At 35.9% G+C, this 25,056-nt stretch overlaps 1 protein-coding gene across 3 annotated transcripts in view; it reads right to left on the bottom strand.

Annotated features, from left to right (window-relative positions):
- PIBF1 (progesterone immunomodulatory binding factor 1) overlaps positions 1-25,056 on the bottom strand; it is a 202,973-nt gene that overhangs the window by 78,978 nt on the left and 98,939 nt on the right. For all 3 annotated transcript variants that reach the window (XM_082601927.1, XM_082601928.1, XM_082601929.1), the window contains exons 11-13: positions 13,126-13,291; positions 7,979-8,129; positions 1,590-1,680 (exon numbers count right to left, since the gene is read on the bottom strand). In XM_082601927.1, the coding sequence (XP_082458053.1) occupies positions 1,590-1,680; positions 7,979-8,129; positions 13,126-13,291 (408 nt within the window). The remainder of the gene's footprint in view (positions 1-1,589; positions 1,681-7,978; positions 8,130-13,125; positions 13,292-25,056) is intronic.

The following is a 25,056-nucleotide window of genomic DNA, read 5'->3' as shown; positions in this document are numbered from 1 at the left end:
AAAGAAAGCTTACAACAGAAAAATTCTTTTTTCTTCTTGTGACCAAGATTCTTTTGAAGGAATTAGATGATAAAATAGAGAAGAGAATGGACTTCCTCCTTCAAATTTCCATTTTTAGCATTTTACCAATCATTTGCCACTGATAAAAAAGTCGCTTGCCCACAAAACTACATTTCTATTCCTCCCTTGGCAACATAATGCTCAAAAACAGAGATATGCTGAAAATCAGAAATTATCCTAGGTCACCCTTAGAAGGGACTCAGGGGAGAATGGGAATGGAATGGGACTATAACTGATTTTTTCAAGTAATACATAATTTAGAAATACTTGCATCTTCACTAAACAGAATTAACCATTCCAACTACAATTTGATATCTGGTAGTCTTCTACCCTTGATCTGCTCAGTGTAACCAGTAAGCAACATAAATTCTAAGCATCCTGTTGTTACTTCTCATAAAATGGTCTATATCTTACATCACTTTAGATAGCTGTAAAGAGCCGTTACCCTCCGAGCCAAAGTTTCTACAAAAGTATTAGAATTAAGATGAATTGTTTTTCTTACTTAGTGTGTAATGTCTCTAAACGTTTAAATCTATTCATGTAAAAATAGCAGATAGCAGCTCTGAATCCTCAAATACTTAGATGAAGAGACAATTCTACTAGGTATCTTGCACCATGCTAGATAGGGACAGTGGAGAATAAACAAGAATAAGATGTAGTTGCTGACCTTGAGGAACTTTCCATCTAGCTGGGGAAACAATATTGAAAATGAGAGCTAGTGAGATAAGACAAATGCTCTGTTGTGTGGTATGTGGAAAACTGACATTATAGGCAGAGAGATACACTACCCTCATTTGGGGTAGAGAGGTAAATAAGGCTGGAGAGGTAGGGCCACATGGAAGGGCTTAGAAGTCTGAAAGAAACATTTAGATTTGTTATGGTAGCAAGCAGGGCTCTTTCTGCAAAGCAAGATGAATTCAGGTGGGAGAAAGGAGTTAGGAGTTAGGTCACTAGAAAACCAATTAATATAGGTACAATTTTTCTCTTAGTATACTTTAAATAGTATCGCAACAAATAACTAGCAGATCTTCTAAAAATTTTCTTGGTCTTCACAAAGTGTTTTATACTTTCAATCACAGTATATATGCTAGCTCTATCTCTCTCTCCCAATCTCTTTCTTTTTCTCTCTCTCAATTATACATCAAGGAATGTAGACAGGTGAATAAAAAACAAGTGAAAAAAAAGGAGGCATAATTCATTAATTTTAACCTGAAAATTGTTGGTACAAAAAAGCATTTGTAACTCACCTGAAATTAAGATGAAAATAAATTTAAAATGGTATCATTATCACTGAATCTAATTCTAGGAAAATTCTAATGTACACTTACATTCTACCAAACATTAAACTCACTTAAAAATACATGAAATGCATGATTATTACTTACTGTGTTTGTGAGCAATTTAATATTTACGCATACTAAGAATAAAGTAACTTTATTTTGTCACTCCACTCAGTACATTATCAAAAAGCACAATGTAATTACATTTAGCTTGAATAGATAAGTGAAATGAATATATATTGATTTTACCTTTGCTTTAGTCGTCTTTTGGCTGTTGTGGGAACATTAGCACCATAGCCATAAGAAAAAATAATCCTTTCAGCCTCATCTTCATTTTCAACTGGAAAATATTGAAGTGTACAATGTGAAATATATTTTTTCTTAAAAAGTATGGCAGAAGTGAAAATAAAAGAGGTCATAATAAGGAATTAAGGAGCATAAGAACATTTAAAAGCGTTAATGCATAACCTCAAGCAGACCATTTGTAAGCAGCAGCACAGTTATTTTATAAAGTATATGCTTGCTTGGATTTGTTCCATCTATTTTTAAAAGGTGTAAGGGACTGCATCATATGACACGTTAAGTTTTCTTGTTATAAAGCATAATACAGATGTTATTTATTCTGAGGTTCAAAGGCTTTCTGCAATGAAATGTATGTTATGTACTTATGAAAAAGTAATGATAAACTCAATTTCATTATTTCTCTTCTTGATAAGAGAAATGACTATTTTTAATTAGGAAAGATGTTCATTATTTTATCAGAAGAACAACTTTATCCTAACTTGCAATAATGAAATTATGCATTTAAGTAGGCTACTCTGTGAAGAAAATGTACAGTCCTAAGAATCTATTGATGGCCTTTTAAAAAAATTTACAGAAAACTCAGTAACACCATTTACTTCTAAATTTTGCTATTGTCACACCACTCCCCCAAAGGAATTTTAACTAACAGGTTAATGTTTTATGGTTAAAACATTTAAATGCGATGACAATTTACTGTAAGTTGAGATGAAAAAATATTTAATCAAAGGCTATAAAAACTAAAGGTTTCCAGCTCAATTTAAAGCAGTTCATGACATATAACAATTTTTATAACATTATTCATCAATAACCAGTATTTTACTGTCAAAAAGAGAAAACTACTTTCAGAAATGTTTCAGGTTTAAAATAAAGCCAAATATTTTACATTAGTAAGTGAAGCTATTTGCAGGCCTATCACTGTAATATGCACTTATTTGTTGTTTGATCCTTCTGTAGTACAGTAAACATTTCAGGAATATTCATAAGTGTTTTTTTTTTTTCAATTTTGACCCTATTCACAGTGAACCAAGATCAGTTTTCAGAGGTAGGATCAGTAGTTATGAGGGACACGTGTAAGCAAGAGATGCTATGTGCCATTGCTGATAGTAACAGCTATCATTGCTCAGATCCAAGTTGGCTTCTCCAATCCAGCTCTATCAGAACTAGAGCAGGCATTTAGATACCTATCTGATGCTTGTTTCTCTTAAATAGTTCTAAAGTCAGAAGAAAGAGGGGTAAATTTAGCTAACATCTCAAAAACCCATCAGATATTGATGGACAACTTAAATTTGAGTTTAATACTTACTGGATTAATAACTCATGGGCGAACTATTCTAGTGGTGATTTAATTACAGAAACAATGCCCTACACAAAATGGCAAATGGTAGTAAAGAGATATGAACGTGTCTTAGTACCACTATTTTTCCCAAGCTAGAGGCATTACGAAGGTATGGGGAGAATGACATTCACAGAGAACGTGCAGGAAGGAACTGCAATGTGTAAAGGCACAGAGCTGTGAAGTTTAGTAATTGTGAGAAAAGTGGCTGAAGTTAGTCTGGAAAACAATAGTAGTAGAAAGGGAGGCCAAGTTCCAACTGTGAATGGGACTAAAGTCTTGTTTGCTAGGCTAAAGACTCGGGATTTTATTCTACAGACAACAAGAAATTAAAAGAGATTAGTACAGGTAAGTGACATGACCAATAGATTTTTGTTGTTGATGCTGATATTATAGGAAAAAAAATTCCAATAATGTGAAAAGGGTGACCTAGATTGGTAGCACAGAGAACTCCTTACAGGTTATAGTAATAATCCAGTTGTGACTTGGTCCATAATAGCAATGGAGGACAGAGAAAAGAACCTGGATTCTAGACAAATGAGTAGGTATGGAGGTGAGATGAGACACTAGATAGGATGAGGTTGGAATCAAGGTTGACAAAAGCTAGCTGGGTAATTAGATAATAAATAACTTTACTAACAGATTGAGAATACAAGAAAATTAATATATTTTAGGGAAGGAAGGGAAAATATAAATAATGTTACATCTTCAATGACTGCAAGAATTCCATACAGACCTGTGGAATCACTAGCCTGTGGCCAGTAACTGAAATTGTGGAAAGGGATAAAATTATCCAGAAAGTAGGTAAGTAAGAATTGAAGAGAATGAGGGGGAAAAGAAAACAAACCTGGGAACCAGAAAGAGTTAGATAAAAGGAGAGACAACAAAGGCGACAGAGAAGAAACAAAGGCAGGTGACTTAAGCAAGAGAAGAGTTTTGAGAAATGTGACAAATGCCCAGCAGAGGTTACAAGTAGGATGAGGATGGAGAGTAGGTCCCTCAATTTGACAATTAGAAGTCTGATATTAAAAAAATATTTATTTAGCTTCTAGACAATACCTGTACTTTTAACAATTTGATGACAATCTTTGAAAACGAAATCCCTCAAATATACAAATATTAAACTTATTTGATTACAAAAAGCAATTCAAGTGTAAACAGGATGCTGTAATTTGCCATGGTTACACCTTAACAAATGAAGCCTAACCATCTTCATCTCAGCTGAAATGAGCTGAATTAGATGATAATCCTTTGAATATTGTACACACTATAGTACTAAAAAAGAATGTTTTGCACTTACATCTTACAAATTTTGTTTAATCAGTTAAGTATTCGTTAAACAAGGATACGAATATTCTAATTTCCAATGTGAACAGATAGAAAAAACAGATAGCTTTCCCAGCACCACTTATTGAAGAGGCTGTCCTTTCTCCACTGTACATTCCTGCCTCCTTTATCAAAGATAAGGTGACCATATGTGCGTGGGTTTATCTCTGGGCTTTCTATCCTGTTCCATTGATCTATATTTCTGTTTTTGTGGCAGTACCATACTGTCTTGATTACTGTAGCTTTGTAGTATAGTCTGAAGTCAGGGAGCCTGATTCCTCCAGCTCCATTTTTCGTTCTCAGGATTGCTTTGGCTATTCGGAGTCTTTTGTGTTTCCATACAAATTGTGAAATTTTTTGTTCTAGTTCTGTGAAAAATGTCAGTGGTAGTTTGATAGGGATTGTGTTGAATCTGTAGATTGCTTTGGGTAGTAGAGTCATTTTCACAATGTTGATTCTTCCAAACCAAGAACATGGTATATTACTCAGCCATAAAAGGAAACAAATTTGAGCTATTTGTAATGAGGTGGATGGACCTAGAGTCTGTCATACAGAGTGAAGTAAGTCAGAAAGAGAAAGACATATACCATATGCTAACACATATATATGGAATTTAAGAAAAAAAAATGTCATGAAGAACCTAGGGGTAAGACAGGAATAAAGAAACAGACCTACTAGAGAATGGACTTGAGGATATGGGGAGGGGGAAGGGTAAGCTGTGACAAAGTGAGAGAGTGGCATGAACATATATACACTACCAAATGTAAAATAGATAGCTAGTGGGAAGCAGCCGCATAGCACAGGGAGAACAGCTCGTGCTTTGTGACCACCTAGAGGGGTGGGATAGGGAGGTGGGAGGGAGGGAGATGCAAGAGGGAAGAGATATGGGAACAGAGGTATATGCATAACTGATTCACTTTGTTATAAAGCAGAAACTAACACACCATTGTAAAGCAATTATACACCAATAAAGATGTAAAAAAAAAAAAAGAACCTAGGGGCAGGACAGGGATAAAGACACAGACGTACAGAATGTACTTGAGGACATGGGGAGGGGGAAGGGTAAGGTGGGATAAAGTGAGAGCATGGCATGGATTTATATATACTACCAAATGTAAAATAGCTAGCTAGTGGGAAGCAGCCACATAGCACAGGGAGATCAGCTTGGTGCTTTGTGACCACCTAGAGGGGTGGGATAGGGAGGGTGGGAGGGAGAAGCAAGAGGGAAGAGATAAGGGAACATATGTATATGTATAGCTGATTCACTTTGTTATAAAGCAGAAACTAACACACTATTGTAAAGCAATTATACTCCAAGAAAGATGTTAAAAAAAATTTCCAATTGTTTGCTTCTAGTGTGTGTGTGTATGTGTATATATATATATATATATATATATATATATATATATATATTTTAATTTTATTTATTTTTGGCTGCGTTGGGTCTTTGTAGCTGCGCAGGGGCTTTCTCTCGTTGCAGCAAGCGGGGGCTACTCTTTGTTGCAGTGCGCAAGCTTCTCATTGCAGTGGCTTCTCTTGTTGCAGAGCATGGGCTCCATGTGCGTGGGCTTCAGTAGTTGCAGCATGCAGGCTCAGTAGTTTCAGTGTGTAGCCTCTAGGGTGTGAAGGCTTCAGTAGTTGTGGTGCGCGGGCTCAGTAGTCAAGGCTCGCAGGCTCTAGAGCGCAGGCTCAGTAGTTGTGGCGCACAGGCTTAGTTGCTCTGCAGCATGTGGGATCTCAGTTCCCCGACCAGGGATTGAACCCACGTCCCTTGCACTGGCAGGTGGATTCTTAACCACTGCACCGCCAGGGAAGTCCGAGCTTCTAGTATATTTCTGTGTAATTATTACAGCCTGTTAAATTTACTTATCAGTGTTAGTGATTGTTTTGTAATCTGAAAATACAGTCTTCCTGTTCCTTTCCGATCTGTATACTTATTTTTCCTTTCTTGCCTTAGTTCACGGGCTAGGAGTTCAAATACAATGTTTAATGTAAGTTATGAAAATAGAAATCCTTGCCTGGTTCTCTCCTTTAAAGGGAAAGCATTTGATATTTCATCATTAGGTAAAATATTAGCTGCACGTTTTTTGTAGATATCTTTTATCAGATTGAGGAAGTACTCTTCTACACTTACTTTGTTTAGACAGAGGGATATCTGCAAAACTATAGATATAAAGAAGTATGGAACTTTCAAAATAATGCAATATGATAGGGAATGGCAAGGCATAAAAAAGTACAAAGATAAGTCTAATCATAAAAAGACATGCTAAGGAATTTGACTTTAGGCTGTTTAAAGTTGATAGGGGCATTAAAGCAGGTGTATGGTATGATCAAATCTATATTTTATAAAGATTACTCAGACTCCATGAAGAAACTGAAGAGAAATTTGGAAACTATCGTAATTATCAGACATTGGCCTTGGAAATTAAAAAAAAAAGGCAATGACAGGAATAAAACAAAAGTTTTTCTTAAACTGGGCTATCAACACAATACAGTCTTTACGAGAAAAGGTGCCCCAAATAAAGTCAACCTCAACTTCAATTGAAGTTTAAACCCATTTTTATAAGAATGCCACTATTATTTCTGACTTCTGAACAGAAATAATGTACTGTAGCAAACATCACAGTCAATGGTGAAATGTTAATTTAGAATATTCCCTTGGAGTCAGGGACAACACTGGAAGACAGAAAATAAGAGGAAAAAAAAGAAGTAGAAATTAAAGTCAAAGCCTATAACACGGTGTATGCAATGAATTTCTATCTGTCCTTCAATTTCTATCTGTCCCTCATTCAAATGTCATCTCCCCTCTCAGGGATTCCTCACCTCCAACATGGAATTAACTCAAGATCTCTTCTGAATTTACACGAAGAACTGCCTCTCTCTTGCTAATAGCACTTTAATTATCTGTTAATATGTTTGTCTCTCCCAGTAGACTAGACTAGGAATACCTATAAGCAAGAATTATTGCATGAACTCCATATCCCCAGATCCTGGCATATGTATTCACTTAATAATTGTTTAATGAATGAGCTAAATAAATGAAAAGATAAAACCTTGGCATATGTAATCACTTTATTGCTGAATGAGTGAGGTAAATAAGTGAAAAGATAAAATCGATCATAGTTAACCATATATATTTTTTTGACCTCAACTACTAGAATTTAAGTTAACTAATTAAAAAATTAATTAATTAATTAATTAGGCTGTTTTGGGTCTTCGTTGCTGTGCATAGGCTTCCTCTAGCTGCGGTGAGTGAGGCTATTCTTTGTCGCGATGCACGGGCTTCTCATTGCGGTGGCTTCTCTTGTTGCGGAGCAAGGGCTCTAGGAGCGTGAGCTTCAGTAGTTGTGGCACGTGGGCTTCAGCAGTTGTGGCTCGCGGGCTCTAGAGTGCAGGCTCAGTAGTTGTGGTGCACGGGCTTAGTTGCTCTGTGGCGTGTGGTATCTTCCCAGACCAGGGCTTGAACCCGTGTCCCCTGCACTGACAGGCAGACTCTAAACCACTGCGCAACCAGGGAAGTCCAAAGTTAACTAATTTTTAAAATGTCAAGTATTCTTTCAAAAAAAATGTTACAAGTTATATTTCAAAGAAATATAGCAAAGCAGTTTTAGAAACAATATCAGGTTCCTTGTGCTGCCAGAAAAAAAAGCTGTGTGTGGAGTGGTGGGAGACTTACTTTCTGCAGTTTGCATTATTATTTCATCAAGCTCTTTTTCCAGTTTCTCATAAATGTCTAGCCTTGCCTGATGTTCAGAGTTCTGTGCTTGAAGTTCGGTAATACGTTTTTCAGAAGAGGCTTGGAGACTATAAAATTCTTTAGTTAAAACCTAAGAGTGGAAGAAAAAAAATTGCAAAGGCAAAATTAAATAGGTTGACAGTTAAGACAAAAAAAACATGATACAAAAATTTTTTTTTAATGATTTAGACATGAAGAGAAAGTAGCTCAATTAAGATGACTGAGGAGGTAAAATACATTTATTTCTGAGGAAAATAATTAATTTGTTTTTAAACGAAAATTATGAAGCACTTTATTATATAAATTGAAAAAAATTTAAAACAGTAATAGTTATAGGAGTAACATTAGCATTTGCTTACTAGAATTCAAAAAATTCAATAATGCTATACTCCTCACCTAGATGGAGGTTATTTATCTGGTGACCACAGGTATTTGAGAAAGGCTTACAGAGCTGTGTGTAAAAATTATACACTCATAGTGAGTCCTTCAGTTTTCCACCAGAGATTATTTCATTTAATCTTTTTTAAAATTTATGTATGTATGTATGTATGTATGTATGTCTGCATTGGGTCTTTGCTGCTGTGCGCAGGCTTTCTCTAGTTGCAGTGAGTAGGGGCTACTCTTCGCTGCGGTGCGTGGGCTTCTCATTGCAGTGGCTTCTCTTGTTGCGGAGCGTGGGCTTTAGGTGTGCAGGCTTCAGTAGTTGTGGCACATGGGCTCAGCAGTTGTAGCTTGCGGGCTTTAGAGCGCAGGCTCAGTAGTTGTGGCATACAGGCTTAGTTGCCCCATGGCATATGGGATCTTCCCGGACCAGGGCTCGAACCTGTGTCCCCTGCACTGGCAGGCGGATTCTTAACCACTGCGCCACCAGGGAAGTCCTACTTCATTTACTCTTACCATGGTTTTAATAAGATTTTTGGTTTACTGAACAATGAAAAATTCAAAGCAGCAAATCAAAATGTAAATGTGAAGTGCTACTCGGGGCAGTATCAGAAAATGCCTTTGTATAGAAAGAAAGGCTAAAAAATTATTAAAAAGAGATATAAAAGACATGGAAATTGGAGTTATTTTATGTAAGAACAAAAAATCTTGTATTTTCCTATGGTAACTCATTGAAGGAATCACTAGGGTGACAATAATGAATTCACTAAAACAGGAGACATTTCTAGTAACAAAGGAATGTTCTAATGCTTACATTAAATTCCAACTATCTAGAAAGTTTACTTACTAGTACAGACTAAATTATGGGGTGGTATTACACTTACTTCCTAACACAACGTAAGTAATGTAGTATTTCCTGAGAAGCAGTAGAATATTATGCTAAGAATATGGTTTGGAGACAGAAAGATCTGGATTTCAGTCCTGGCTTTGACACTTATTCATTGTGATCTTAGGTAATTATTCTCTCTATGCCTACCTCAGAATATTGCTGGAAGGATTACATGAGAGGATAAACTCACAGTGCTTAGCAGAGTGCCTAGAACATAGTAAAAGTGCTGAAAAATATTATTACCACTGCAGGAAATACAACTATGAGAACTTTGAATTAAATGGTTTGTAGAAATGAGATGTACTGCTTTAATTATTCTGAATTCTCTATTAGTTTTTCTAATGACAAAGTTCACCTTAACAAATGTATGCGATTGTGTGCTTCCTGTGATGGCGAGAAAGAAGATGTGGAAGATCTATTTACAGTTTTTAACAAGCAGAAATTTTGATTTAATATTCTTTTAATCTATTCCATCTCATTTTCTTCAATTATTTCCATCAGAACTCCCCCCCAGGGACTTCCCTGGTGGTCCAGTGGTTAAGACTCCGTGCTCCCAGTGCAGAGGGCACGGGTTTGATCCCTGGTTGGGGAACTAAGCTCCCGCATGCTGAACGGTGCGGCCAAACAAATAAATAAATAAACCTCCCCTCCCCCAACCCTAGATAAACTAAACATCATTCCCACCCTCCAAATACATTCCTTTGAAGGGCGGAGAAAGAATAACACGGGAATAATATCTGTAGGATGATTTCTAGTGTCCCTGATTGGGTCAGAAAAAGAAAATTCCTGTTTTAGCATTATTCATTCTTGCTGGCTGGAAATGTTTTCTAGAGAATTTATTATAACAAAATCACCACACAGTTTAACAATCTGGAACTTTCAGAGAGTTCACTACATTGGGTAATTCATTAAGAATCTGGTGGCTGAATTCCCTGTCAAAGAGAGGATCAGTAAGGATAGTGTTAAATGGCAATTCCTACAGCACAGCTGATACCTTTCATCTGTACCCCACTTTCTCCAATAAAAATACCACACAAAGAAAAACGGCAGAAATGGATATCTAAAGAGATAAAGAATCAAAATGTTGAAGATGAGATATTTCATAAAATACTATTTTAAGAAGAGACTTAAAAGTAGTATTAAATTGAGAGGTACAATTTAAAATTCTCATTCATAACATAGAGAAGAGATTGTCAGAAACTTGATTTGGGGTACCTTCCAATATCTCAGTACCCCATGGTAGTGAATTCTCCTTTATTATGGATTTGTCTGGGTGGCTGCTATGAAAAAATTTATTATAGTTTCTGAAAAGCCATTGAAGAACTTGATTATTGGACCTATGGAAGGCTATTACATTAAAGATTCTTTAGGAAAAAACCAGTCTATGAACATTTGAGTTTAAACTCGAATGCAAAAAATAGGTCAACTGCTTTTAGGAATCCGTTAAATATCAAGCTTTCATAGTGGATATCCCCTTCCTTTAAATAATAGAATGATAATACAAAATTATATAAAATTATATAGCAAACACATATATAAAATGAATGAAAATACAAAAGTATAGGTCAATAATTGCTTTAAAAAGAGACAAAAATATAAAGCCAGTGTTTTGAAAGCTTTTGGCAATTGATAATTAAGAAAAAATAAAACAAATTGTTCCCAAGTTATAAATCAGTGAGAATACTGGGTAAAAGCCACTGAAAAGTACATAATTATAGCAATTTCTACCTTTCACAAAATTATTTCTCTCTAAATTCATTATAAATAAAATTGTCCAAGATACCGTCTACTATCAGAAAAATGGATTCAAACAATGGTATTATATTAGCTTTCATCAAACCAGTCACTCACTCATTAAATACTTATTGAGCATCCACCATGAGTGAGGCGCTGTGTTAGGAACCGGTGACACAGTAATAAATAAATAGTCCTTGTCCTCTCAAAGATCCTAGCTTAACAAAGGAGAAGCTGTAAAGAAACTCCCCTACAGCCTCAGTTTCATCAACCAAAGTTTTTAGAATCATAATATTTTTTACAAAGTTGTTTTTCCATGTAAGACCTTTACACAAGAGAACACAATAATTATTAATCACCTGCATCCACAGACCAAGTGGGTAGGTCTATGGGAAAGTGGTTTTCATACCACTTTCCCATAGACCTCCTAAAGTCACAGCCTTTAGGAGGTCGTGAAATCAATTTAAACTCCAACCAGCTAAAAATAATAGAATAGAATGGTTTAGAAAATATCAGCACTGTATGTTGTGAAGTACTGGTTAGTGAAATGTTTGTTTCAGTACAGAGAGAGGGGAAGGGCTTCTCTACCTTCCTAAATATAACCCCACCCCCCCATCCCAAACACATCCTTAGGCACAGCCATCCAATGTGAAAAGAAAAAGAAATTGCTAGAAATTATAAAATTAAACCATGAAAAATTTGCAAAAGATGAATACAAAATCAGAGCTAATCTAATCTAAAATGTGTGGAAGAGTCAGCAGTAGCAGATTATGACTGCAGCAGTTTCCCAAAGAAGGTACCTGAAGAAGTTTTAAATGCTGAACACTGCTTTGTTTAGAAGTAAGCATCATCTACAATTTTTACTTACATTTCTTTAAATATGCATTATTTAACATTGTTTTTATGTTTTTCCCTAAGGCTTTATTTTCTGAGGCCCTATTTTGTTAGTTTTACTTAACATAGTACTCTTCAGAAATGAAATTTCTGAAAGATTGTTGTAATGAATACTTACATCATTAGCTAATTAATCATGTTAATGATATTTCCATGTTTTTAATTTTTATTTTTAATGATATTACTGCACCTTTCATTCCATGTTTTTAATTTTTATTATTATTTTATTTATTTATTTTTAAAAGATTTTATTGATGTGGACCATTTTTAAAGTCTTTATTGAATTTGTTACAATATTGCTTCTGTCTTACATTTTGATTTTTTGGCCATGAGGCGTGTGGGATCTTAGCTCCACAACCAGGGATGGAACCCACACCCAGTGCATTGGAAGGTGAAGTCTTAACCACTGGAACGCCAGGGAAGTCCCACGCTTAGTTGCAGCATGTGGGATCTTAAGTTGCGGCATGTGGGACCTAGTTCCCTGACCAGGGATCGAACCTGGGTCCCCTGCATTGGAAGCATGGAGTCTTAGCATGGACCACGAAGGAAGTCCCTCATTCAGTGTTTTTATTTTTTTATTATTTTTAAAATAAATTTATTTATTTTTGGCTGCATTGGGTCTTCGTTGCTGCACGCGGGCTTTTACTAGTTGCAGGGAGTGGGGCTACTCTTCATTGCTGTGCACAAGCTTCTCATTGCAGTGGCTTCTCTTGTGGAGCACGGGCTATAGGCATGTGGGCTTCAGTAGTTGTGGCACACGGGCTCAGTAGTTGTGGCTTGCGGGCTTAGCTGCTCTGCGGCATGTGGAATCTTCCTGGAACAGGGCTCGAACCCTGTCCCCTGCATTGGCAGGAGGATTCCTAACCACTGCGCCACCAGGGAAGCCCTCCATTTTCTAGTTAAATGAGATTTCCCATTTAAGGGTACTTTTGCCAGTATTTTAAAAACAACAAACAGACCTATGGCAATTTGCATTTCTTTTCTTAGAAATGGTCCATTCCTTCTTTCCACCTCTTTATCTAAAAGAGGAAGATATGTCCTCTTGATAAGAGATCTTTAAAACTTAAGGACTCAGGCTTGTTCTCATACATAACACAAATATTATTTACAAAGCTCAATATGATACAGACCTTGTACTTATGGAGCTTACAGTCTGTGTTAATTTTAAAAGAAAAGCTTGTATATGTACCTCCAATTTTTTCTGATATTTTTCACATTCCAACTGACACTGTGTGAGATTTCTTGCAGTCTCCTCTTGTAGAAGCTGAGCACGCTCACTTTCAAAAGATTTTATTTTACTTTGATGGAGAAATTCTGTTACTTTGCTTTCTGTACTAAGTTGTAGTTCTCTGTACCTGAAAGAAGAAAATTATGAAACACTAAAGAAATCTCGATTTATAGAAACATAAACATTACTTCTACTTTTTTCTATATCCCCATATTATTATGCAGTTAATAACTTTTATTTATTCGGCAAAGCTTTTGTAAATAATTTAGAGAGGCATATGTATGGAAACACGTTAAGTCCAGGAAACAAAACGTACCAATTAAACTTCCTCTACTCCTCCCTTCTTTTCATTCCTTCCATCCAAAAATAGTTATTACCTCTCTATGATTATTATTATTTTGTAAGACATTTAAAATAAAAAATGGTAAGAACAAATTTCAGTTATATTGCTTAAAATGACATAATTTCCATATATTTCATAGGCCTTCTTAAATCTACAGCATTGTTTCCAAACTTGCTATTTCATCTAAGTCTAAATAATAGCAGATGGAGAAGAATGGCATGAAATATGCACATTAACCTGCATCTTCTTGAGATATTTGTAAAATAAATTTTTAAGTTCGTAAATATATATATTGAATATTACAAGAAAACACAATGTACAAATTACAAAGATAAATATAAAAAGATAAGCAGTCTATTACAACACAGATAAGAAACATTCTCTTCATTTCCATTTAACATATAAATCACTGCATATTATAGAGTTGAAAATGCTTCAAGTTGACTGTGTTCTAACAGAAAAGCAAACAAAGACATATTACACCTTTTCAGGGAGCTATTATGAACCCAGTATAATGCTAGATGTTCCTAAAATTCAGTTTTTCAAATATTTATTGAGCTAGACACCATGCCAGGCAAATATGTATACAATGGAAGACAAAATAGGTTTTCTTTTTTTTCTTCTCCCTTAAAGAACTTAGTTTTCGGGAGTTCCCTGGTGGTCTAGTGGTTAGGATCGGCGCTTTCACTGCCTGTGGCCCAGGGTTCAGTCCCTGTTCCGGGAACTGAGACCCTGGTTGGGGAACTGAGATCCCACAAGCCGCGTGGCGTGGCAAAAAAAAAAAGAACTTAGTTTTCTCGGGAAGAGAGGCAAATACATGTGAAAATTCAATAGAATATGGTAAGTGCTTCAACAAGGTAATCCCTAGGTTCGATGGGAACCTACAGGAAGAAGACTTAACTCAGCTTGTGCAGGAGTGTGTTTGTGTGTGCGCAGCAGGCTGAGGTACGGGGTGGAAAGTGCTCTCGGAAGTAGAAACAAGAGTATGTGCAGGGCGGGAAGCAGAGAGCATAGTCTGTTTTATTCACAGTATCTCATTTAATCCTTACGACAGCTCTATTAGGTATTTTGCAGATGAAGAACCAGAGGTTCAGAGATTAATTTCTTTAACCAGGAAGAAGGTGCTGGTAAATTTCAGGTGGGGTCTCAAATTCAGCTAGGTTTGAGTCTACAGGAATGATCTTTCCACTATTACATAGTACTCTTAATTGACATTTCTGAGTTCAGATAAACTTTCAAATGTGTTTTAAAGGTCATTTCACTCTTGTAAGTGACAATAACATTCAAAGTATAACCAGAGAAAATAGGCATTAGATACTTGCTACAGGCTACTTCACTCTTGGTACTCTTATCTTTAGTAAAAGCATCTCACAATCAGATTGGTGGAAGTTCCATTCAAGCATATTGCTACACATTATTTAATTCATACCAAGGCTTTAAGGTGAATGTCAGCTTGTGTCTTTAACTTTCTGGAAGTCCAGGCATTAATTTTATGTATGTATAAAAGAACAGCTAGGTCATATGGTCACTCCAGTTTTAACTTTTTGAGGAACTGCCAAACTGCTTTTCAATGTGGTTGCACATTCTCACCAGCAATTACGAGGGTGGTAAGTTCTCCACATCCTTATCAAGACTTATCATTGTCTCTTTGATGATAGCCATCATCATGGATGTGAAGTAATAAACTCAAAAATTTGTTAATTCAACAATTTACTGACATGAAAATGCCCTGTACTCCCTGGGGTAAATTGTCTTATAAATATAAATGCATAAAACGTATGTGAAATCCATACTTATTTGTATGTTAAACTGTGAGACACACTAGACTTCATTACTGAAATATATTCTTGATAAGTCATTTGGAATGTGATATTTATCTTGAAAAGAATTTGTTTCAAAAAAATTAAACTGCAAAGTTTGCCTTTTTCTGGATTCAGGACACTGTGGTTAATTCTGAGGTCAATGCTAACTCCAAACAGGAAATGAAAGACTTAGCTTTTAGATTTCACCTGCTCTTCTTATTCATTATATGGCACTTGAAAGTTACTTTTAGCACTATTATTCCTCCCCTATACTGAACAGTTAAGTACTTATCTCCTAGAAATTTGAGGATACTAAGTTTAATAAAATGACACTTCTATGAACCAAATGACAATTCTTTTTAACCACATATACTTATTTTTTATTTTTTTATACAGCAGGTTCTTATTAGTTATCTATTTTATACATATTAGTGTATATACGTCAATCCCAATCTCCCAATTCATCCCACCACCACCACCCCCCTCAAATGATAATTCTAAAGGACTCATCTATTCTCATGTTGTTTACACAGTAGGAGAAAATCTGCCTCAAATCATTCTGACTTTGTGATTATAGTTACTCTTCTAATTTAAGTTGACCCGTGAAAATGCTGAGGAAACATTAGAGCTGCAAAAGCAGTTCCAGAGTGAGGAACAGATGACAAGGGTACAGGCTGACAATCTCAGGTAACTTCCTCCCACTTGTTTTGCTAATATAACCTGTCACATTTTACTTTGTTGACTCAGACTTCTCGTTTTATCCTCTTAATGTGAACATCTTATTTGAACTAAGTCAATATTATTCACATGTTAACAAGTTTATGTTTGATATCCTAACTCAGCATAGTAATCTTAAGAGGTCACATTTCTTACAAAGTTAAAGTATAATCAGAAATCTCCAACTATTGTTAGCCCAGGCCCCCAACTTGACTAGATGAGTCTTTATGCTAGCTGGGTTTTTAGTTTTCATACGACTTTCTCATAAATCACATACTACTTTAAAAATAGCAATATAAGGGCCTAGAATGGACTCTTTTTGCTCTTAAGGAATATTCACTGCAACGTACTTTGGGCTGGACAAACAGGGAGAATTTTACCTGTTAAAAGGTGAAAATCAGCAATTAGACAGGAAACAACAGAGATGTTAACCCATAAGAAATGCTCTTAGCTATGGTGAATTAAACTCCAAGCAGCATGGCATATTCTGCAGTGCTGAGAAATAACTGCAGGAGAGACATCAACATGGAATTCTGTTCTCAGAAATGGGAGAGCTCACTTGAACAAAAGCACCAGATAAAACACTAAATAACAACAGGTTTTCATAACAATATTTACAGCAGCAGTCTTTACATATATACGATGGTGAAAAGTTTGCTCATTACACTCTGATGTATTAAGCCAAGCAATGCTTGTATATTCCAATCTCTATCAACAAGATTATCACTGGTACGAAAGTCAAAGACTCCTATAATTATTCATTTTAGTTTTTATTGCAATGAGAAACAACAACTGATCTTTGAATTCTATCCACAAAATGTTCATGGCTTCCCCAATATTAAAACTGGATATGGGACTTCCCCGGCAGTCCAGTGGTTAAGACTCCACGCTGCCACTGTAGGGGCCACGGGTTCGAACCCTGGTCGGAGAGCTAAGATCCTGCATCCTGCATGCTGCATGGCATGGCCAAAATAAATAAATAAAATTAAAAAAAATAAAAAAATAAAACTGGATATTTATTCTGGACCCAATTATCTAATCTCATTTCCTAGATAGACTTTCTAAGGCAAAATACTTATATTATATTAAGTGGTAAGGTTCCTATAATCACCAGGACCAGTAAGTGGTCCTTCCATTAAGAAATTCTGAGAGCTGGTCCAGTTTAGAAGTAAGGCAGTGAAGCAGCTGAGGCAAGGCATTTGTCTATGTTCAGTAGAACAACTATGGATAGATAAAGAGCAAGGAAATAACACCTGCACAAGGAAGATTGGTAAAAGAAGTTAAGCAAAGTAACAGGATTTCCAGTTACAGGAAAGGGTTCAGGGAAGGATTTTAGTAGTTAGGCATCAGATAGATTAAGTTTTGAAAGGGACTCTGGGTAGAAAGTTTTGAAAAGGACTCTGGGTCAATATAGAGAAAATACCTGTGGGGTTTAAAAGAGTATATGGGAGCAGGTAGTCATGGCTGGACCACTAAATCCTTTGTGTGGGGAGGATAATTTAATTCTAAATTCCACAAGCAAATGGGGCATATGCTGCTGATAAACTTTCTACATGTATTAAAAAAAAAAAATTGCTTTTAAACAGAGATGGGCCTGAGACTCCAGATAGGGATTTCGCTGTGGGAAACTGCAGTTGACAAGGGCAGAAGCTGCCATCTCTAAGCAACTGAGAATCAATCTTGCTTACCTGAGTGGGACACTGATCCCATTTTATTCTGGTATTTTGGGTTCCTCTTTCTCCTTATTTCTTTAAATTTTTTAATTTTTTTTTTGCGGTACGCGGGCCTCTCACTGTTGTGGCCACTCCCGTTGTGGAGCACAGGCTCCGGACGCACAGGCTCAGCGGCCATGGCTCACGGGCCCAGCCACTCCGCGGCATGTGGGATCTTCCCGGACTGGGGCACGAACCCGTGTCCCCTGCATCGGCAGGCGGACTCTCAACCACTGCGCCACCAGGGAAGCCCTCTCCTTATTCTTTTAATAAGGCTTCATTGAGTTGATGTTCAATTCCCTTTGAATTATTCATTTTAACTAATCCACACCTTAACTACTCTTTGTTCCTGCTATTTCTAATTCTCAGGGGATAAAACTCATCTCCATTCTATTTACAGAGAATTTCGGTTGTGTTTCTGAACCTGTTCTGCATGTATTACTAGCCCTGTACCACATGCTGAAAATGCTTCTGGATGAGTCACTAAGTGATAGTTAGCCAAACCCTAAGATCCACTTATGCCAATTAAGAATTGAGGGGGGGAACAAAAAAAACAGGACACAAAAACCTGTTTGTTTAGATTTTCTGCTTCTATGAACTGAGGAAAAGCTAATCATCTTAGGTTAAAGATACTAAACCACTGATTTTTCAATTATCCCTAAAGATTTTTTTTTCTCTCAATAGTATCTATCTGTATATCTATATTTATAGACCTGTATCTAATCTTATATTAACTGGTATTCTATCAACTACATATTTAAAGCATAATGAGTATGAAGTACAAGACAAGTACTTTTTACAAAAGTACACTTTTTATTTCCTTTTTCATATCTGCTGCTTTATATAGGACTAACTTTCCATTAAGCAGAATATTTCTTTCTTTCTTTTTTTTTCTTGTTTCTTTTCTTTTCTTTTCTTTTTGTGGCCATGCTGCATGGCATGAGGGATCTTAGTTCCTCCACCAGGGATCAAACCCATACCCCCTGCAATGGAAGCGTGGAGTCTTAACCACTGGAACACCAGGGAAGTCCCAACCAGAATATTTCATTCCTCAACATCTAATTCATTTAAAAATATTTATTGTGCACCTAAATGCGCCAGGTACTATTAGATACCGGAGAACCACAAATAGCATCAGTACTCTTTAAGGAATTCACATTGTAATGATGCAAAGGCAAACAAACGTAAGGTGATAAGCTAATAAATTCTAATAATAATAATAATAAAGTAGAGTGAGTGTAGAGAGAATGATAGAGATATTAGTGGTGGTGTTATTTTAAAGAGGTTGGGCAGGGAAGGCATCTCTCTGTTAAAAGGTGATATCTGAGCAAAGGATTTAATAAAACCTATATTTCAGAACTAAAATAAGTGATTAATAAAAAAATTTACTGGCCGTGTAAAGATTATATGTATTATATAAGATTTACATAATAATGGCCATGTAAAGATTATATGTATTATATAAGATTTATATAATAAAGACTTCTTCATTTTAAAGAGATACAATGTTAAACATATGAAGGCAATAGGAGTCCTTCACACTGATTTGAAACTTGGTATCTTAAACCAGTAGTTAAAATTACCTACCCAAACTATACTAATGGATTTACTAGAGAGTCTAATCTATATGAATTGTAACTAGAACAAAGAGGACTGAATTTTTAACAAATGCATTGGTGACATCAGGATGAATGCTACTATTTCACAGGACTGGGAAATAGACACTTATTTGAACAAACAGTTCGATCAATTTAAGAAATGCTTTGAATTCATTTTTATTCTGAAGTAATTCATAAGCCATATAAGAAATGTCCTTTCATCATTTATAGTGTGTCTTTTTGAAAATAGCTTTAAAATTTTTGCCTTGATTATATAAATAATACATTATAGAATTTTAGAAAATACAGAAAATAGAAGAAAATGTCAACTGTAAGCTCATAATGATAACTGCTGTTTATATTTTTATATATCTCCTTCTCTGCACAAGTAAATATTTTCAAGTTTTTATTTTTAATTCTGTAATTTATCACATCCATTCTTAGGGAAAAAACTTTAAATATTACAAGTAAAGATTAAAGACCTCCTATTTATCACTTTTCTATGCATCCTCATTGTGGTTTTCTTTTTTTTAAACAATACATGTGTATTATACACAGAAAGATATATCAGTCTCCTTTTTCATTTTTTAAAAAGTGGCTCATGTCACATACACTCTGTAAATTTTTTTCACCTAAGAATATGTTTTGGGAGCCATCCATGTTTCTACTTCATTCTTTCCATTTGCTACACAGTAGATCACAATGTGGACATAATCATTTATGTCATGAGGAAGGACATGAGGAAGGAATTTAAAAGGCGTTTGGGTATCTGTCCAAATGTTTCTGCCATTTAGATGATTTCTTCAACAAGTCCACTTCTCAGCTGTAATACTACATCTGTCATTTTTGGCTTACAAGCTAATTCTTAAATGAATGTGAGAGATCTTTTTTTTGCTGAGTTAAAAATGCTGAGTATGTTTAACAACTGTACCATGGATTTATAAGAATTTCAAGCATGCATTTAGAGTAATTCAATGCATCTATCATATCATGATCAAATAAAATATGTAATGTCATTAATAAACAATATGTAGTAGTATTTGGCTGTCTATAAAGGCAAAAAATTGATACCAGGTATGTGAAGATAAAAGTAAGTACTTAAGTGAAACAAATATAAAGAAAGGAATGTAGCCTTAAAATAAATCAAAGCATGCATGAGATAAAATTAGAGTAAAATATTTTATAACAGTGTTTGAATGGGGAGCTGTTTTCTCTTTGGTGGCAACATGACAACACTTAAAATTCAACTTGAATCATCCTCTGAACCAAGAGTATTTATTATATCAGTGCATCAGAGTACTCAAAACTATTTCATGCTGCTTTCAATACAGACCCTAGAGCATTAGGCTACATTAAAGAAAAAGATCAGAATATTATAAAGCTGAATCTAAAAAAAGTCATTAAGTTTGCTGTATGCACTTTCCTCTCAACTTTGTCGTGAGCCCAAAACTGCTCCAAAAAAAATGAAGTCTTAAAAAAAATTCATAAGAAAATACACTTTGGGGGGATGCTTTTATGAAGAATAGTGTCAAGTATGAACAGTAGCAGAATGTAAGCTAATCATGGTTTTGTCCTATTTTTCCAGAAGATATAGTGCAAAGAAAAGATATCAACTTACTACAGCTAACACACAAAGTACTGTATAGGCAAAAAGGAATATAAAGGTCATTTATTTAGACTAACTTCCTATTAACAGGCAAAAACTACAAACCTTAACTTATATAAATGTGTTTTGAAAATAGGCTAAGGAATTCCATGCGAACTCTCAGAAAATTCCTGAATAGGGATCTAGAAACCAGAGTCCTGGGTCTTCAAAATCATATAGTTTGATAGTAGAGCTGGATCACTAGGAAGACTTCTTTATTTTCTAAGGGTGAGGATGACTCCTAAGCTTGATTCCATCTGCCCAATCAGGGATGACCTCAGAACCACTTGTGGTACCTGTAAGAATTCTAGATGCTGCGGTTCCACCTTAGACCTACTGCATCAAAATCTCTGAGGACAGACTTGGGAATATTGAGTTGTAGTTGACTAAATGAGCAAATATAAGTGAAATGCTCACAACAGTACCTTGTACAATTAAAAGTTATTCAAGTACAAGAATCTTGTTTAATGTATCTCTGGATTCTTAGGATCTAGTGTATCACCTGGTATATAAGAAACTCTTAATGACTCTTTACTGAATGAATAAACAGAGTCATATTAACCATCTTGGGTGTTATAAAACTGAAATTACTAAGTTGGTTCAAGCCAGGGTAGAAAACACTAAAGTATCATAAACTAATCTGATGAGGGACAGTCTTCTCTGAAGTGTGACAAAACTAGTGAATTAAGATGATTATTTCCAGGTTTGGGTGTCAGTGTAAGATGAAAACAAATCACAGGGAATGAAGGAAAAAGAAACCAAAATGATAGGATAGGTATGAATGAGCTACAAGAAAGATTAAAGTTTATAAAAATGTAGTTTACCTAATGGCTAAGGTGGTAGGATGGAGATGTGACAACATTCAAAAAACAGACATACAAATAAGGAGCAAAGTTAGTGTGACACGATAGCGTGATATATCTAAATTGTGTAAGGAGTTAAAGTTGTTGCAAAATGTACACACAATTAAAAAAATAAAAGTGCAACTCACTAGCATGAATGTCTCTCATGAAGGCATGTAAAACAGAAATGAAGAAGAAAAACATAATAATGAGAAGAACTAAATCACTCTGTTAGGTCTACTTCCTCGTCTCTAAATTTCTCTCATTAGACTTAATGGACTAAATAACTGCTTAGTAGTTTTTCTATACGATACTACCTTGGGATTTTCAAACAACTAGATAGCTAAGACAATATTATGTTAGCACAGTTAACATATCATGTTATTATCATACTTTTTATTTTCTACAGCCGTTTGTCAAATGAGAAAGCTTATAAAATTTCAGAAAATGTCTGCATATCTAGGTATTTATTTAACTGTATATTTATGGCTACAAATGCATCAGGATAAAAATGAAATAATAAAGTATCTCATATAATCAAAGATAATAAGTATTAATTGAATGAAAAAAATTAAACATTAAAAAATCTCACATTAGTACTCTGAAGAAATGCTTTCTCTCCTTAAATATTTTCTGGAGCCTCACCTGTCTCCCTATACTTTTCCTATATATATCCTTCCATCCCAGTAACTGTTTGTTGCTTCTCGTGCTCCTCCTCCCTAGGCTGGGGGAAAGTTGGCACTTTTATTATGGCCCGCCGCCTCTTCCTTTTCCTCCTACTGTTTTGGGTCTCGGTAAGAACAGCAAGTGAGAGAGAGGTTTGTGATCAAAAGTCAGAGATGAACTCTATAGGATTTTACTAGGAGGAAACTTGAACTGGCACGACTCCTGTCAGCATGTGTACAAAACCAATACAAAGGAAAGGAGCCCAACGTTTTAGTGCCTTATGTTTATATTTGCTATTCATGTATATATATGCTTTTCACTTAATCATCTCTAAAATTTTAAAACAGAGTTTCAGATTATTCTCTTTTCAGAGATAAAGAAACTGAGACTTAGAAAAGTTAGTAACTTGCCCAAGTAAGTAACAAAGCTGGAATTTGCACCCAGGCCTGCCTCAAATTTCTGGGCTCTTACCCTATAACAACCTGTATCCAAGAGAGAAAAAACTTTTTAAATAAAAATAAAGTATGTACCAAAAAGACATACACAAACTCCAGCAATACCCTGTTGGCAGCTAAGTGTGGACAGACACAACTAAAGAAGGAAGACAGCAGAGGCAAAGGGCATGACTGAAAGGTGAAAAAAGAAGATGAAACAGGCCAGGGCTGTCCACGAAAAGAATCAAACACACAATGACTCCCCATGGGGACAGTAAACCTGGGTTTAGGTGTGGGGTTTAAGGAGGTTCAGGTCATTAAAGGTGTTATAGATGTCATAGAAAGCAATCTAGAGAGAAAAGTTATTCCTGTTGCTTTGGACAAAGTTGGCTCTGTGCCCCACCAATACCTACAGTACGGGTGTGAATATAAGATGAGGCTTTTCCCTCAAATCATTTGGAAGGCAAAAAGGGGGTCACTTTTTCTTTGAGTTTTTATAAAACCCTTCCAATTGAGTATTCTCTCAATACCTTTATTTGGAAATATAAGACACTGTGTAGGGAGGACACATTGGCTTGTGAAGACCATAATCAACGCAAATTTTGATGCTAATATTGTTCTCTTAAAGGAATCAATAAATATAGAAGCAAAGATACTTAACACATATAATAATTATTTCTGGGATGCAGCCTCACAACTACACCACAAGCAGGTGTTAAAGATTATCTTAAAAAAGAAACATAATCAATTACACTGTGAGGATCACAAAAACACCAAAAGAACAAATGGAAAAAAATTTTTTTTGAATGGATACTGTGGCAAAAGATGAAAATCTGACAACAGTACCATCTAGGGATTCCAACAGTGAAAAAATATAAAAAGCAGTGAACTTTCTTCCCCCAATTGTATGACCTATTATATCAGACAGGCTAACACTGGTACATCACAAAGTACTCTCTCCACTGGAAGGCAGACGATGTCACTGATTTTGTCTCCAGAAAGAGGGAAGACAGCAGAAGCAAGGACTACAATTCTGCAGCCTGTGGAAGGAAAACCACATTCACAGCAAGATAAAATGAAAAGGCAGAGGATTTCATACCAGATGAAGGAACAACACAAAACCCCAGAAAAAAAAACTAAATGAAGTGGAGATAGGCAACCTTCCAGAAAAGGAATTCAGAATAATGATACTGAAGATGATCCAGGACCTCGGAAAAAGAATGGAGGCAAAGATTGAGAAAATGCAAGAAATGTTTAACAAAGACCTAGAAGAATTAAAGAAAAAACACGGAGAAGAATTAAAGAACATACAAACAGAGATGAACAATACAGTAACTGATATGAAAAATATACTAGAAGGAATCAATAGCAGAATAACGGAGGCAAAAGAACGGATAAGTGACCTGGAAGACAAAATGGTGGAATTCACTGCCACAGAACAGAATAAAGAAAAAAGAATGAAAAGAAATGAAGACAGCCTAAGAGACCTCTGGGACAACATTAAATGTAACAACCTTCACATTACAGGGGTCCCAGAAGGAGAAAAGAGAGAGAAAGCACTGGAGAAAATATTTAAAGAGATTACAGATGAAAAGTTCCCTAACATGGGAAATGAAATAGCCACCCAAGTCCAGGAAGTGCAGGGAGTCCCAGGCAGGATAAACCCAAGGAGAAACATGCCGAGACACACAGTAATCAAATTGGCAAAAATTGAAGACAAAGAAACATTATTGAAAGCAACAAGGGAAAAATGACAAATAACATGCAAGGGAACTCCCAAAAGGTTAACAGCTGATTTCTCAGCAGAAACTCTATAAGCCAGAAGGGAGTGGCATGACATATTTAAAGTGATGATGAGCTTCCCTGGTGGCACAGTGGTTCAGAATCTGCCTGCCAATGCAGAGGACACGGGTACAAGCCCTGGTCCAGGAAGATCCCACGTGCCATGGAGAAACAAAGCCCGTGCGCCACAACTACTGAGCCTGCGCTCTAGAGCCCACGAGCCACAACTACTGAGCTGGTATGCCACAACTACTGAAGCCCACGGGCCTAGAGCCTGTGCTCAGCAACAAAGAGAAGCCACCGCAATGAGAAGCCCGCACACCGCAACCAAGAGTAGCCCCCGCTCGCCGC

This window comes from Mesoplodon mirus, assembly GCF_964341445.2.
Source record: "Mesoplodon mirus genome assembly, chromosome: 17".
NCBI classification, from domain to species: domain Eukaryota; kingdom Metazoa; phylum Chordata; class Mammalia; order Artiodactyla; family Ziphiidae; genus Mesoplodon; species Mesoplodon mirus.
The sequence above is the reverse complement of the archived record's forward strand: the minus strand, read 5'-3'. Positions and strand labels throughout refer to the sequence as shown.